We start from the raw sequence: 13988 nt of genomic DNA on the forward strand, positions 1-13988 counted from the left end.
CCTTTTTTTTAAATTAAATTGTAAATAACAATTAAATTGTACACACAATGCACACAAGGCAAATTACAAAATAAATCTTTGACAGGTGAATGCTTAATGACCATGCATTTTTGTGTTTAAAGGCCCTACACACAGGTGTTTTCACTTTGGCTGATGTTGGCTGTTCACATTATTACTACATACCAAAATAACTTTGTTTTTAAAAAGAAGCTTTAAAAGAAGGCTTTCCTGCTTGCCACTGCCTTTTCTTAAATTCACATTGGGACTATTCATTCAGATCTTGCACTGCACCGTAGCTGTGCTGTAGCTTGTATCCTCCTGTTTTATCAATTTTAACTTAATACTATCTTCTATTTAATTTCACTCTTTTAAATCTTATTCATATGGGTCTTTTTATATTGCCATGCATTTCTTTTGCACCTTGTTTAAATGCCTTTTATAGCTTATGTGAAGCACTTTACATTGCCTTGTTGAAAGGTGCTACATGTATACAAATAAACTTGCCTTGACTTGCCTTACTCCTGCACAGGCCACCAGTCTATCATGGGGCTGACATACTATAGACAGACAACCATAAAAACTCACATTCACTCAAGGAATGAGAACATATGTCATTGTAACATGATAAATATCTTGTTAAAGCAAGAAGAAAGAAGAAACTGAGCTGGATGAATTCCATTTAGCTGCTTCAGTTTCAGGGTCTTGCATGCTGGCTCACTGTCACACTGTCATGGCTTATATGGCTTATGACACTAGAACAGAATGGAGTCATTCTTAATGTTTTCAGACAGGTGTGTCTGGGTGTGCAGAGCCTTTAAATAATTACTTTTGAAAAAGCATTAAGAGTTGCAAGTTGGGTTTTATCTTTGGCCATAATCTTAAAACATTTCACAGGCAGGGATTCACCACTCTCAATTAATTAAATATGCAATTCCCAGTGCCTATCCAGTAGGTGCTTGGTTATATTTTGCAGTCATGTATAGCTCGACAGGCAGAGCACAGGGTCAGGAATGTAATTTGCGTTAAATATGAACACATTTAAACAGTCCCACCTTTGTCGTTACAAGTGCTTCAGGAACTGCATGAATCTGACTACTTCAGAGTTTAAACTAAATTGGAAATAACAGGGGAGAAAAGCATCGGGTCTTGCAGGGTTATCCTGCATGATGAAGTCACGCTGCTTATTTGTGTCAGCTGAAAGGTGTGGAGGACTAATGTTCTGCTGATGTGACTGCTGTGATGATCTCCTATGCAAATCTGATTAAGCCCTGTTTAATCACACCAAATCAATCAGGGAGGTATCATTCAATTCAAAAGACATTTAGATGACTCCGGTCCTGACAAACATTTTTATGATTTAATGAGGCCTTTGATCTATTTCAGCTGCTTTAGGGCAGACAAATTAAACTCATAATTGCTTAATAAAAAGATGTGTGCAGCGCTTAAGTGTAGTGATATTATTTTTAGAAGCAGTTTTAATCAAGCCTACTTTTGCTAAAAAAACCTGAGAATGAAATTCAAGTTGAATATTTTTTCTTTCAAATTTATTTTCATTTTTCAAAATGTGCTATGTCACAATGATGTGACCTGACCTGATAAAGTATCTCATCTGATCAGAGATAAAGTATCTCATTTTTGTAGATTTTCGAGACTTTAGCGTCTTATACACACTCCCTTACAAGAGTGATTTTGTGGTACTTTTGTGGAAGCCAGCACTGTTTGCCTTTATTTGTCTTGGTCTTTTTTTCTTCTTCTTCCTGATGACCTTTTCAAAGATATATTTCTCTTAGCTTTAAGTGCTTGATCTTCTGTGCATCATTTAGTCACAATTGTATCCTAGCAAGCATGTTTCTGGTGATTTGTAGTTCAGTAGAGGTCTAGAAATTACTGTATTTCAACCAGTGGTGGAAAGTAACTTAATTAACATAATTAAATTTAATTAACTCAAATAAATGGTGTTAAATTAATTTACTTCAGAATCAGAATCAGTAATACTTTATTGATCCCCGAGGGGAAACTCTTTTAAAGTAAGACGACGAGAGAGAGCTACGGCAACAGGCAGCATGCACATTGGCGCGTGTGCACTAATACAAGCTGTAAACATAATATTGACTTATAGTATAATTTACCTTATAAAGTTGATATGGATAACAAGTTAGCAGACATGGAGAAACATTAATAATTCATTTGGAGTCAAGTTTCTGGTCATCTGATGAATGTGAGTCCAGTGTTCACTATTCTTTTAGTTCTGTTTTTGGTCTCCACCAACTCCTGAAGGAAATATCTGGCTCTTTAGCTGCTAAATGCTCCAACAGCTAGTAGCTAACTTTATCTATCGTTTGGTGCTGGACAGTGGGGTTATCGTAATCTTTATCACTGAAAACAGCTGCCTGCTGCGTTCAAAAACAACGCTAGTGAGAATAAATAAAAACACTAAAGATGTGGCCTGTAAAACCAAAACAATGAGCTGAAAGACGCTTAATTGCACCATAGAGCTGAGGGGAACTGCAGAAATGAGTGATAATTATCTGTGGGTTCGTCACTACAAACACCTTTCATATTAGTCATGTTTTACATTGTTGATATGAAAATATTTACTGGTGCAGCTTTAAATTGGTCTTTACTACAATCCTGGTTTGTAATGTATACAACACATGAGACAGTATGGTGCCCTGGTTAAACCTCTTCAATCAAGCCTTAAAGATGTGCTCTGATGCCTCTCATTGTTTAAACCCAAACTCCCTCTCGGGTAAAGCCTCCACTCTGTAAACCTCTATTTTGGCTCAGCTCGTGCAGACGCAGGAACACCACGGTCCCGACTGAAATGGCTTCATTATACTGTGCCACAAACTGGCTGCAAGTATCCCTGGCGGAGTTTTGGAGCAGAAATATTCATTTGTACCGAGCACGTCTGGTGCCAAAGCTGACTTTGTCTGCCCCAGTCTGGGTAAACATGGCAGCCATCAACATGGACTAGCCCAGGCTGTTTAGGAACCCAATTCTCTGCTGCAGTTTGTTGTAATGATTGTGAATGTGCACATCTGCACTGGCGTTCCAGCACTCACATCCTCTGTTTTCCTTTTTCTAAATTCCGTTTCTCCATTATTATTTCTTATTTTTGCGTCATTCTTTACTTATGATTTTGTTTCTAAAATGGCCTTTCCCTCTCTCTTTAGTGCTCCCCTTTTATACCTCCTGCACTGCTTCCCTTTTAAAAACATTCCACCTTTTCTATTTTCTTTTTTTTTTTTTTTGCACATGAAAAAGGTAGACGGCAAGCTCCAGTAGGTCACAGTGCATTAACCACACTAATAAACCCATTACACTGCAATGGAATGGGATCCAAACGAGAGAGGGTGGTGAGTGATAGGGATAAAGAAAGGAGAGAGGCTGATTTTGGCAGAGAGGAGTGGTAGGAGGGAGAGATGAAGCGCAGTGGCAGGTTGGGTAAAAGCCTCACTGATGCACACTCACTTTACGTATGTGCGCCTTTAAGCCCCTCTGTCTATTCATTACCTTTTCTACCAGCGTTCATTAAGGGGAGGATCTGCCATCTTCTGCCAGAGCATTGCATCACTTTCTGCTCCTTCACAGCTCCTCTTTCTGAGCATTAGCGTCATTGTGGGGCCAATTACAACACTGCGGTGCAGTTCGGGGCCATAAATATCCGCAACGTGTCCCCAACCTGCAATGCCCCTGTGAGGGAAAGAGAGGAAGCAGAGAAGAGGAAAGTAGGAAGAGAATATGGGACAAAGGAGCAGCTGAATGCAGTTTTAAACGTACTGCTCCAGAATCAGATCACAGTGAACGTGTTTGTTGCAGAGTAAATAGTTGTAGGACTGTGGGTGCCATGTCACAGCAATTCATAATTCAATAGTCATTTATGGAACGAATAAGGAATTCATGCACCACTTATTTACAGATACAGTGTCAAGGAACTTATCATTAGATTATGGTCTGTTAACATATTGTCTATAAATATATCATAGTATGTATCTAAGCCACATGGCCAAAAGTATGTGGACACCCAACTATTACACTCATATGTGATTGTTGGCATCTTAATAATGTCATGGTTTTGGAGTTAGTGGAGGTATAGCACTTGCATAGCACTGAATGGCCAAAAGTATGTGGACACCCATGTGTGATTGTTGAACATCTCATTCCAAAACTATGTGGGGCATTGTCCTTCTGAAACAAGAAAGGGCCGTTAACTGTTGCCACAAAGTTGAAAGCACACTGTTATGAACATTTGCACTGTGTAAAATACCCAACAGAGTTGTATTTTTCAGGTCATAGGTTAGCATTGTTTTATTTTCATTAATTAGAAATTAGATTTGGTTTTTAGTTGTTGCTGGGAAATTTGTGCACCTCTGTAAAGTGTTACCTGTATTTAAAAAATGCCAAATGTACACTACATTTTGCTTTTTTGGTGTAAATTTTCAATTTGAAGCTTTTGAATGGAAACTTACTTCTAACTAATTAAATATATTTTTGCACTATTGGATCATTTGTTCGTAATATGTTGAATTAACTGGGTTGGATATCTGTGATTTGGATAAAATGTTGAATCATTTAAGCTTATTTGCTTAAAGGAAGTCAATTTTGACAGGGTGAGTGAGGAAACAAGATGATATTTTGGCTAATACTAAGCTTTTACTGTGAACCTGAGCAGTAAAGTAAGATAAACCGGGACCTACAAAAATCGCTCTCTGATTCTGGCCTGTAACAGTCTTCACCAGACACCCACTGACACTGTAGATTTCACTGTCAGGGAGTGGCTGATAAGGTTGCTTTCCTCTGATGCTCTGCTGACACCATGTGGCCACCGCAGTAACTGTACCTACGAGGCAGGGGCCAATAAGGTGGGCCGGTGTGAGAGGCTGTGATTTGCTGCTGTGTACAGTAGTGCCCAAACAACACATTCATCACCGGCAGGCGTCCCTCGCCCCTCTCCTAGTGTGCCGAATTGATGAACCATCAACACAAGTTTCATCACATTCACTTTATATTGATAAAGCAATCATGCATGCTTTTCTTCTGTGTATCACGGTTTCCTCAGTCTCAAGACAAATGGGGTGTCAGAATGATACTTTTCCCCATTCTGCGCTCTGCTGTGAGGAGGATGTGGACTCCAAATGGAGAGTCGGGACTTCTGTAGGAAGACTAATTCCCAGAAATCATGGGCTTTATTTGTTTCAAAAATGTGTAAAAAATGATCAATATATAGACAACAAATGATGCTGATATAGAAGACAATTTTAACTGATTAGTAGATCAACAAAAAAAATGAATAGGCAACAATTTTGTCAAATGATGAAACATTTAAGCAATTTATCAAATAAAAATGCAAAAAACTGTAATGTCATTTTAAAGACTTAATGAATGATTAAAAATATTATTGTGAATGAAAATAATAGTTATTTGCAGCCTTAGATATGTCCTGATTTTTCAAAGGTGTATTCCAGTTATTTAGTTGCAAGAAAAATATTTTTAAAAAAGAATTTTCAAAATTGTAGCAGCAGAGGCCAAGATATCCTGACTTTTAGTCCCTAGTGTGGGTCGAACCCCAAAAACAATGGATCCTACATTTCCCATAATGCAACTTGATAGCATCTTTTGTTAGACCCGCCATCGCTGGCAAATGTCCTGATCTTTCAAACTCCACACCTCCAGTTTGTAAGGCTTTTAAATTTGCCATCTCGAAGCTCGAGCTGAGATGATGATGATGATGTCATCAGGGTTATTTTTTCCAGACTTTAGAGAGCCGCAAAAGACACAATGCAACTGTTTTTATAGGCAAGAAAGGACTCCACATGACAAATAAACTTAACTTCATGTAAAATCAGGGGGATGCCCCTTTAACATGAAAAGAAAAATTATCAATGTTGTCCTTTAAATGCTTATTTAAAGTTACAAAGAGCAGTTAGAAATGAAATAATGAACTTATTAATAACTTCTAAAATTTACTTTTGCCAAACATATAGAAAACTGTAAACAACTGAACCAAAATAAGCATGAAACACAAGAGCAAACATGACTCTGAAACATCTCTGATGTCTCCATTTTTTTTATTAATTCTTCTACAGTATACAAATATTCACACACAAAATGTTCTCAAAAAAACCCTAATGTCTCGTAAACATTCATTTTCTCCTCGTCTTGCAGTTTTGTCTTCTATTTCCTTCATTGTGTGCTGTATTGCCACAAACTTCCAATATATTATTTTTTTTCTTTAAAAACAGAGGCCACTGGATCCTCGAGTCATCGTGTCGTCCTGTCACCCAGACACACCTCGTACACGGCGTCACCACCCCCTGACATTGCATCGTCTCTTGTCATGGTCGTCCCATGACCAGTCGTGTTTAAATTGCACCAGTGACAGCCAGGTCCAGGATGAAGGGAAGAAGGTAGAAATCACAGTGTGAAGCAGGAGCTCCTGACATCAGTGCGCTCGGTGCGGGCCCAGAGGTGAGGAACAGGAACGGGACCGTATTGCATGGGTCGGCTTCGAGCTTAGTGTGTGTGTGTGTGGTGGGGGTGGGGGGGTGTTTCGATCAGATCTGGATCAAATAGTTCCTTTTTTGTTTGTGTTTGTCTTTAAAAAAAAGCTTGGAAACGCAGATGGTAGAGACCACATCATCACAGTACAGTAGAGACAGTGTAGTCAGCTGCACTCAGGTATCTTTAAATGCAGCATGAATACTGCACTCCAAACACAAAAAGAATTATTTGCACAGACAATTTGACCAAAATCTGGTAGTGACACCAAATTTTACAGAGGTGACAAGGTATTTAAGACAAAAAATGGAAATGGTATGTTGGTATGGCTACAGGACACAGTTAATCAAGTAATAAGGGACAGCTAGATTACAGGGGAAATGACTGGTGCGGGTTAAATCTGCATATTCAATCAACTTTCTTCAGTAAAGATCAGTTCATAGGAACCCCCACCGATATAAATCTATTTAAAAACATCTATAAGAACATAATAATATGAAAACAAAGTATATATATATTTATATATATATTGAGACATCCATAAGTAGTGGCATTGAAGACACATCAGATCATTTTGGCTCTGACATTATGTGCTGCATCTTCACTGCCGCTGCCCATGTATTTCTCTCATCTCTATATCTTTATTCAATATGTACTCCGCAAGCAGCGGCACTTTCCCAAAATACCAGGAAAGCAGTAGTGCAACAAACTTTTAGCAGGATTTTTTTTTTCTCTCAAAAGGAAATTAATCAATTAAGATGCAATCCATAATTTGAACGGGCAGAAGAAGTTAGGACGCTTCAGAAAGAAATTGTCAAAATTATGTTTTTATGAAATCTTATGAGCTTTTTTTCTTGGTGGTATTCATGTGTTGCCGTCACTGCTGAAAGTGTGATTTAAATAGTTTCAGTAGGAACAGCAAACATCATTCTGGACAACACATCAACAGTGAAACACTGGACGTTGTGTGCTTAAGAATACATTTATGGACTGCACCTTTAGACCCTTACACATAGTGGCTTTCTGGCATCAAACTCAAACCAAAATGAAGACAGTGAACAGGTCATGTGTTCTGGCTGTCTGGATGACAACGATCATGACCTTTGACCTTTCCTTTACCTTGGCAGGTTTCCCTGTGAGGCTATGAGTGAACTAAATAAAAAGGCATTATTGAAAAATAAGGCTACCAGTCTGAGGTGTTTAAAGGCACCCAGACTGAGCTACATTCCATCTTTGACGACAAAAAAGAAGAAAAATAAGAGAGAAAATGAAATGTTTTAGCTTACAGTAATGTTCATTTTTTAGTATTAGGGCTAAAACAACTCTTTATATTTTATTTTATTTCTCTCTCTCTCTCTCTCTCTCTCACACACACACACTATGTCTCACTCTGCAAGGTTTATTTTTTCTTCTTAAATAAGCTTTTGATTTTAGAGGAGGAGCGCTTAATTTTCTCTCCATTGTCGCTGGAGTCCTGGGAGGAGGTGCTCTGGAGCTTGTATTCCTTTCCCACGCTCCGGCCCTCCGAGTCCAGGGAGGTAAGAGACGGGTAACGGCCCACGTTGGGCAGCATGCTCGCGGGCAGCTGGCCGAAGCTGTAGGACTTCTCCAGGATGCCGTTGTACATGCCCTTGCCCGCCGGAGAGGTGATGTTCCCCTGTGAGAAGGTTACGCTTTGGGACTCGGGTATGATGCGGGTGAGGTCGGGCGAGCCTCTGTGTGTAAACGGGTGGTGCTCCAAGGCCGGGGAAGCCGAGGTGGATGGCGGGCCGGAGGGGGTGGTGGCTGGAATTGGAGGCAGAGGGGGAGGCGTGGAGTCCCTGAGACTGCTGCTGCTGCTGCTGCTGGTGTGGGTGGTGGAGGTGGTGGGGGTGGACGCAGAAAGTTCTGGACTCTGGCCGAACAGCAGCAGCTCCTCGCGGGAGATCTTGCGGTACGGGGTGTCCGAGCCCGGCGTGCAGGGGTTGTGCAGCTGCTTGCGGCCCATGGAGGAGCTGAGAGAGTCTGTGTCGGAGCTGCCCTCCTGAGCCGGTTCCCTGAGAGAGGGGAGCAGACGCACCACGGTCACAACTCATAAACACAGCCCAACAAATAAGAACGAAAAAGACAGAAATGTGCTTTCTGTAATTTTAGTTTTGAAAACATCTGAAAACGTCTGTCTCAGTGTGTATTTTGGACACAATTCTTTATAAAAGCAAATTAATGGGAACCTTTTCAAAAATGTTTGTTAATGTTATTATGTAAAAAAAAAAAAAAGAATATCGGCCAGTATATCTTTATTTGATTTTTTTTACATGTTAAATATCAATATCAGTATCTGTCTCTGAATAACACTGCTCTGATGAAATATGTTTCACCTGAGGAGGCACTGTAAGTCAAATTATTACCTTTCACTTTGATGATTTTAATCTCATCTTGTCTGTAATTGTGCCCTGACTGGGCAGTTAATAATCCCATAAACATTATTTCTATCTAAGTAATTAATTGTTTTTAGCGTCCTCCCATGTCTGTATGGAGGCTGTAGTAGAGACTCCAGCGTGGAGGTTAGCGTGGACAACTTAAGCATTATATAAACTTTCTTGGGGATGGGCCCTGTGTCTGAATCTACATTCTATTCTACTCACATGGGACACATTCCTAAATAAAGTCGTGCTTAATGAAATTGCCACAAAGTATTTCACAGAAAAACTTGGGGCCAGTTAGTTTTATTCCTGGTTGGTCTGTGGGAATATAATGAAGGAGCCATGTACAGTGTAGTCTGCTGTGTGCTCTGTATTTAATGGGAACTTGGAGATGACAGGGCACGTACACAATGCACAGAGGGCAGCAGGTGGGAATAGAGGGAAGAGATGGCCATGGACAGCAGTGGGTGGGAATAGAGCAAATAGGTAAATCTGGCCATGTGTGAATTACTTTTGTCAGCATGTACTCAGATTCTGTGACATTTCTCAGTCTTTAGCAGAGCCTGCATCTATATGTATATGGCAGAAATGTTCTTTTCCCAAATCCAGAAACTGTTTAGAGTGTGCTATGTTTTTTAATAGAAAATGCTTACACACTAGGTAGTTTGGGCATCCATTCACAAGGGCTTCTTATTTAATCAGAATGCAAAACTAAAACTTATACTGTCAGGTGCTTAAGTCATCAAAATTACAAATTCAGAAAGATTGAATTTTCTTGCTGGTTGTTTGTTTGTTGTCATGCATTTCACATGAATATGACCACTGTTTCACTTGCCTTGGGGTTTAGTCTTTACTGATACATTAGTAATGCAAATTGGGGACAAAGTGCAGGAATTAAAGTGGAGATAAGATCTTGCTAATTAATTATGTTAGACATTAACTAATTATGGTGTATCACGCAGAGGTAAATGACACTGTTTAACCCCAAGCTTAAAGCATCAGTGTGAATGTCTGGATAAAACACCTGTGAGTCCAAACAGTAAAACCATTCCGCGGCGTTCCGGCCACCGCTACATACCCCCTCCTATCCGAGCTGAACATGATATGTTCGTCGTCTGCCTCGGGGCGATAGGAGAGGGAAGAGCTGGCCATGGACAGCAGGTCGGGGTCCGGGGACATCAGTGAGGACTGTGGAGAGCTCATCAGGCTCCGGCGGGAACGACACAGGCTGCTGCTGCGGGTCAGCGAGGGCCGGATCAACGTGGTCGCTGGGGGAAAAGTCGAGGAGTGCGAAATTATTTTAATAATTATAGTACAATTTATTTCACTAGAGAGCGTCAAAATCCTCTGCCATCATACTCACTTGTGAACTGCGGAATGATGGGAGGCGTGTCCTCGTCCAGGTCATCCACCCCCCCTGCGATGGGGTAGGGAGGCACAGAGACTCGCGGCATGACCACCCAGCTGTGGTCTGAGTAGAGGCTGGCCGTCAGGCTCGGCAGCCCCGAGTTATTGACAACAGGGAAGTTGCAGAGCTTCTCAATCTGCTGCCAGCGGTGCAGCCGCTCCCTCAGGCACGCCGTTACCTCTGACAGGGCTTTCCTAAAAAAATAAATAAATAAAAAAACACAGATGAACTAGGGTGATCCTGTTTCAGATACTGATCCAAATTCTTGAGTCAGACCCAGTAAGAAGCCATCTTTGCTTTGATTCAACAGGATTTAGACAGTTTTGGCACACGATCTGGTTCTATTGTGATATTGGACTTATGCCTATTAAAGTGTTCATGCAGAAGATTTTACTTTGTTCTCTCTTTTATGTGACTTTTTCTTCTTTTTGGCTTTTAAACACAAAGGGATTCTTTATCTCTGCGACAGCGCCTGGGTTATACAAGAGCTCTGAATAAATTTAATATATCTGGAATAAAACTTTTGGTGTCTGCCTAAGAAATGTATGAGCATTATGTGGTCAAATCTGTGCAAGAACCTGACATTCTACAGCCAGATGTTGTCACTGCTTGGGTTTTTTCCAATGGAGTGTGTGCTTTGATGGCTTGAACAAAGAATTGAATCCCTGAATAAACAGAGCGAAGGTTATTGTTTGTGTAAAATTGCACCAAAAGCCTAATTTAATCCATCAGCAGATTCTGTATATATATGTATATAAATGTATATGAGGGTAGTAATACACACCGCAAACATTACAGCTGCTGCACTTACACTGACCGAAGATTTCCATACCGCCATATTAATAACATGCCATCACAACATGACCTGCTATTCAATATGACACAATTTTTGTAACATTTTGGATCAATAAGCACTGTGATTGGTTGACATCATTGCAAATCAATAGGTACAGCTAGACAGACGTTGCTGACAAAATACGCAGAAGAAGGACAATGCGAGAATGTAGTCACATGTTTGGTCACACATTGTTAGAACTGACCTCTAGCTGCTGTTGTATCACATTTAGTGTGTGTGTGTGTGTGTGTGTGTGTGTGTGTGTGCGTGTGTGCGTGTGCGTTTGTATCTTACTTTGCTTCTAGTATCTTGTGGTCCACCTCGTCCAGCGATGAACTGTGGGCTACGTGAAGAGTTCCAAACACAGAACCTCTTTTCTTTTTTATTTTCTCTGCCTAAGATTCAAAAACACACAAAACATTTCAAAGTATTATTTTGACTGGAACGATATCGTCATGTCCCCAAAAGGTTCCTCATTGTAACCCAGACTAATGCAGCTCTCAGGTTTATTAGCAGCTCTTCAACAGGCCTGACTGCAGGTCATAAGGGACTCTCTAAAACTGAAAGTAAATGGAAATGTGGCTGAAGTTATCTTTATCACGCTTATATTTAACTGCTGAATTAAAAAAATATATATATGAAGTTGAAAATCTTACTTAAAACTAATATTGAATTTCCTGATTCACATTCAACCACCTATGACACCTTTATTTTCTGTTTCAGGTGTTAAGTGGAAGACTGTCATTTCCTGCCATCAGTGGATCCACGTCACTCTTCAGCTGATCAGCCAAAATATTACAGTAGTGATTTTACACTATAACAGTACTACTGCTATAGGCCAGCCAGGCTGTGTTACACTGATTTTAAACAATACTGGCTGTCTACAAAAGAGCATACTGATGCACTGAGCTCTGTCTGCAGCCTAGCACTAGTTTGATAGTAGCAGTAAACATGATTTTCTGCTCTTTTGTCATGTGGAGACAAAAGAAATGAGCAAGGCACAGCTCCGTGTACTTCAGTTTGTGACTGGCAATATAAAAAGCAGGTAGGGTCTGACTTTGGCAGCTTTTGATTTGGTTGGTTCCTGCCAGTCAACACCCAGGACATAAAAGTCTCTTGCAGTGGCTGTGGATATGTGTAAAGGAAGTCAAACCTGAAGTAAGGAAAATGTAACGTAATGTTTTTTGTTTTTTTTATTTGTCAAAAACGGTTTTCAATTATCAAAAAAAAATAATAATAATAATTTACAATTTCACAAGATTAAATTAGCATTTAAATAGTAGCTGAAATCAAATGCATTCACTCAACAAATGTATTTTTCAGATCAGTGGTTCAGTGGTTTATGAGCAAGATAAATTCAAATTCATGCCATTCAAATACAGTAAAATCTCCTAATCTCTTTTCACTTGGTAATTTCCACAACATGTGAGCATGCTGAGCATTAAATAAACCACCTTATGTCAGCACCTTATGTGATGTGTAAAACACTGCTGACCAGCCGTACCTGCTCATTTTTTGTATCAATGCTGAATGCTTACAATCCTATGGTATAATTAATAAATAAATAAATGAATGAATGAAGTTACCTCGTCTTTGGCGACGCACAGCTGAAACTCAGCATTCTGTTTCTTGATGTTGTAGTATTGAACCTCCACCTCGTGTGTGAGCTGGAGCCACTTCTGAAGAGCTTCGGGCACCGACCGCTCCGACTGCATCTCCTTCTCTGCTCGCTTCAGAGCCTTTCGCACCTATGCGGGGAGGAACATGATGCATTCAGGGTCCAGGTTAAATTCACTGTGAAATATTTAAAAACTTTTTCCTGTGAGATCATTGTAAGTGAGGGTGAATACTCGTTGAATTTTACATTCAGAATTTGCTGTGTAAAAATGAGTCCAATCCCGGCTCGTCTGCAAGTGGAGGAACTCTTGATATATTGGTGCTGTATTTTTTATGTGAAGGGAAATGGGGGAAATCTTATGGTTATGCAAGGAGGTATTTTGTGGAAGAAATGAAAAATTTACATGAAAAATATGAAATTAATCTTTTCATTTCAAGGTGTTTTAGCAGCAGTAATGAATACATTAACTTTCATATACAGGGATGACCCATAAACTGGCTATTTGAGTAGAATATGTAAATACATTTAAATGATGATAAATCTGTCTACCTGTACTAGCTCTTCCTCAGCATATTTAAGGCGGCTGAGTTCACATTCGGCACCCTCCCGCAGCTCTCGAAGCCTGTGAGCCTCCGTTTTGGCCCCGGTGATCTCATCCCTCATCTTCTGCTCGAGGTTCTGCTTCTCCACGGCCACCGTCCGGTTCTCCTCCTGAGCCTTTTCCAGCCTGGGAGATGAGGGGAAAAAAAGATGAGATGAGGCTGGACGAGAGCAGAATATAAAGTCTGGCATGGTGTAGGTTAAGTAAAAACTTTTACACGCACAATTTCTATCCAGTGGGAAGAAGTTTGAGCTAAGAAAGTGAAAATCTGAGCTCCATTTCGTCCCCTACCTATGTGTACATTCCCATTTTAATATAAATCTGACACAAGTCCTTCTCTTACCGGCTCTGCAGGTCTAAGAGGCTTTGCTCAGCGTGTTGCAGGCTCTCCAGATCCTTCATCATCTGAGAGATGTGCACCTTGCTGGACTTGTTCTGCACATAGGCAAACCAGCAGCCCCCGACACCAATCACTATGGAAACCATCAGGACAAAGTCTTTCATCCAGTTATGCTGTGGACCTGCAGAAGGAGGGAGGAACAGTAGAAGATGGTTGGCTTTAGCAAATACTGGATATTTCATTTAATTTTTCTGGCTGCAAAAATTGAGAGTGTGGGCATAAC

At 40.3% G+C, this 13988-nt stretch overlaps 1 protein-coding gene across 3 annotated transcripts in view; it reads right to left on the bottom strand.

Moving 5' to 3' along the window:
• Positions 1–6063: 6063 nt before the first annotated feature.
• stim2b (stromal interaction molecule 2b) overlaps positions 6064–13988 on the bottom strand; it is a 45273-nt gene continuing 37348 nt past the window's right edge. For 2 of the 3 annotated variants that reach the window (XM_044184640.1, XM_044184638.1), the window contains exons 6-12: positions 13709–13886; positions 13314–13491; positions 12733–12894; positions 11441–11541; positions 10267–10505; positions 9928–10171; positions 6064–8537 (exon numbers count right to left, since the gene is read on the bottom strand). In XM_044184640.1, coding sequence (XP_044040575.1) covers positions 7901–8537; positions 9928–10171; positions 10267–10505; positions 11441–11541; positions 12733–12894; positions 13314–13491; positions 13709–13886 — 1739 coding nt within the window. In that variant the 3' untranslated portion in view covers positions 6064–7900. The remainder of the gene's footprint in view (positions 8538–9927; positions 10172–10266; positions 10506–11440; positions 11542–12732; positions 12895–13313; positions 13492–13708; positions 13887–13988) is intronic. The other variant, XM_044184639.1, reaches the window with a different exon arrangement.

Source organism: Siniperca chuatsi, linkage group LG22, assembly GCF_020085105.1.
Source record: "Siniperca chuatsi isolate FFG_IHB_CAS linkage group LG22, ASM2008510v1, whole genome shotgun sequence".
Classification (NCBI taxonomy): Eukaryota; Metazoa; Chordata; class Actinopteri; order Centrarchiformes; family Sinipercidae; genus Siniperca; species Siniperca chuatsi.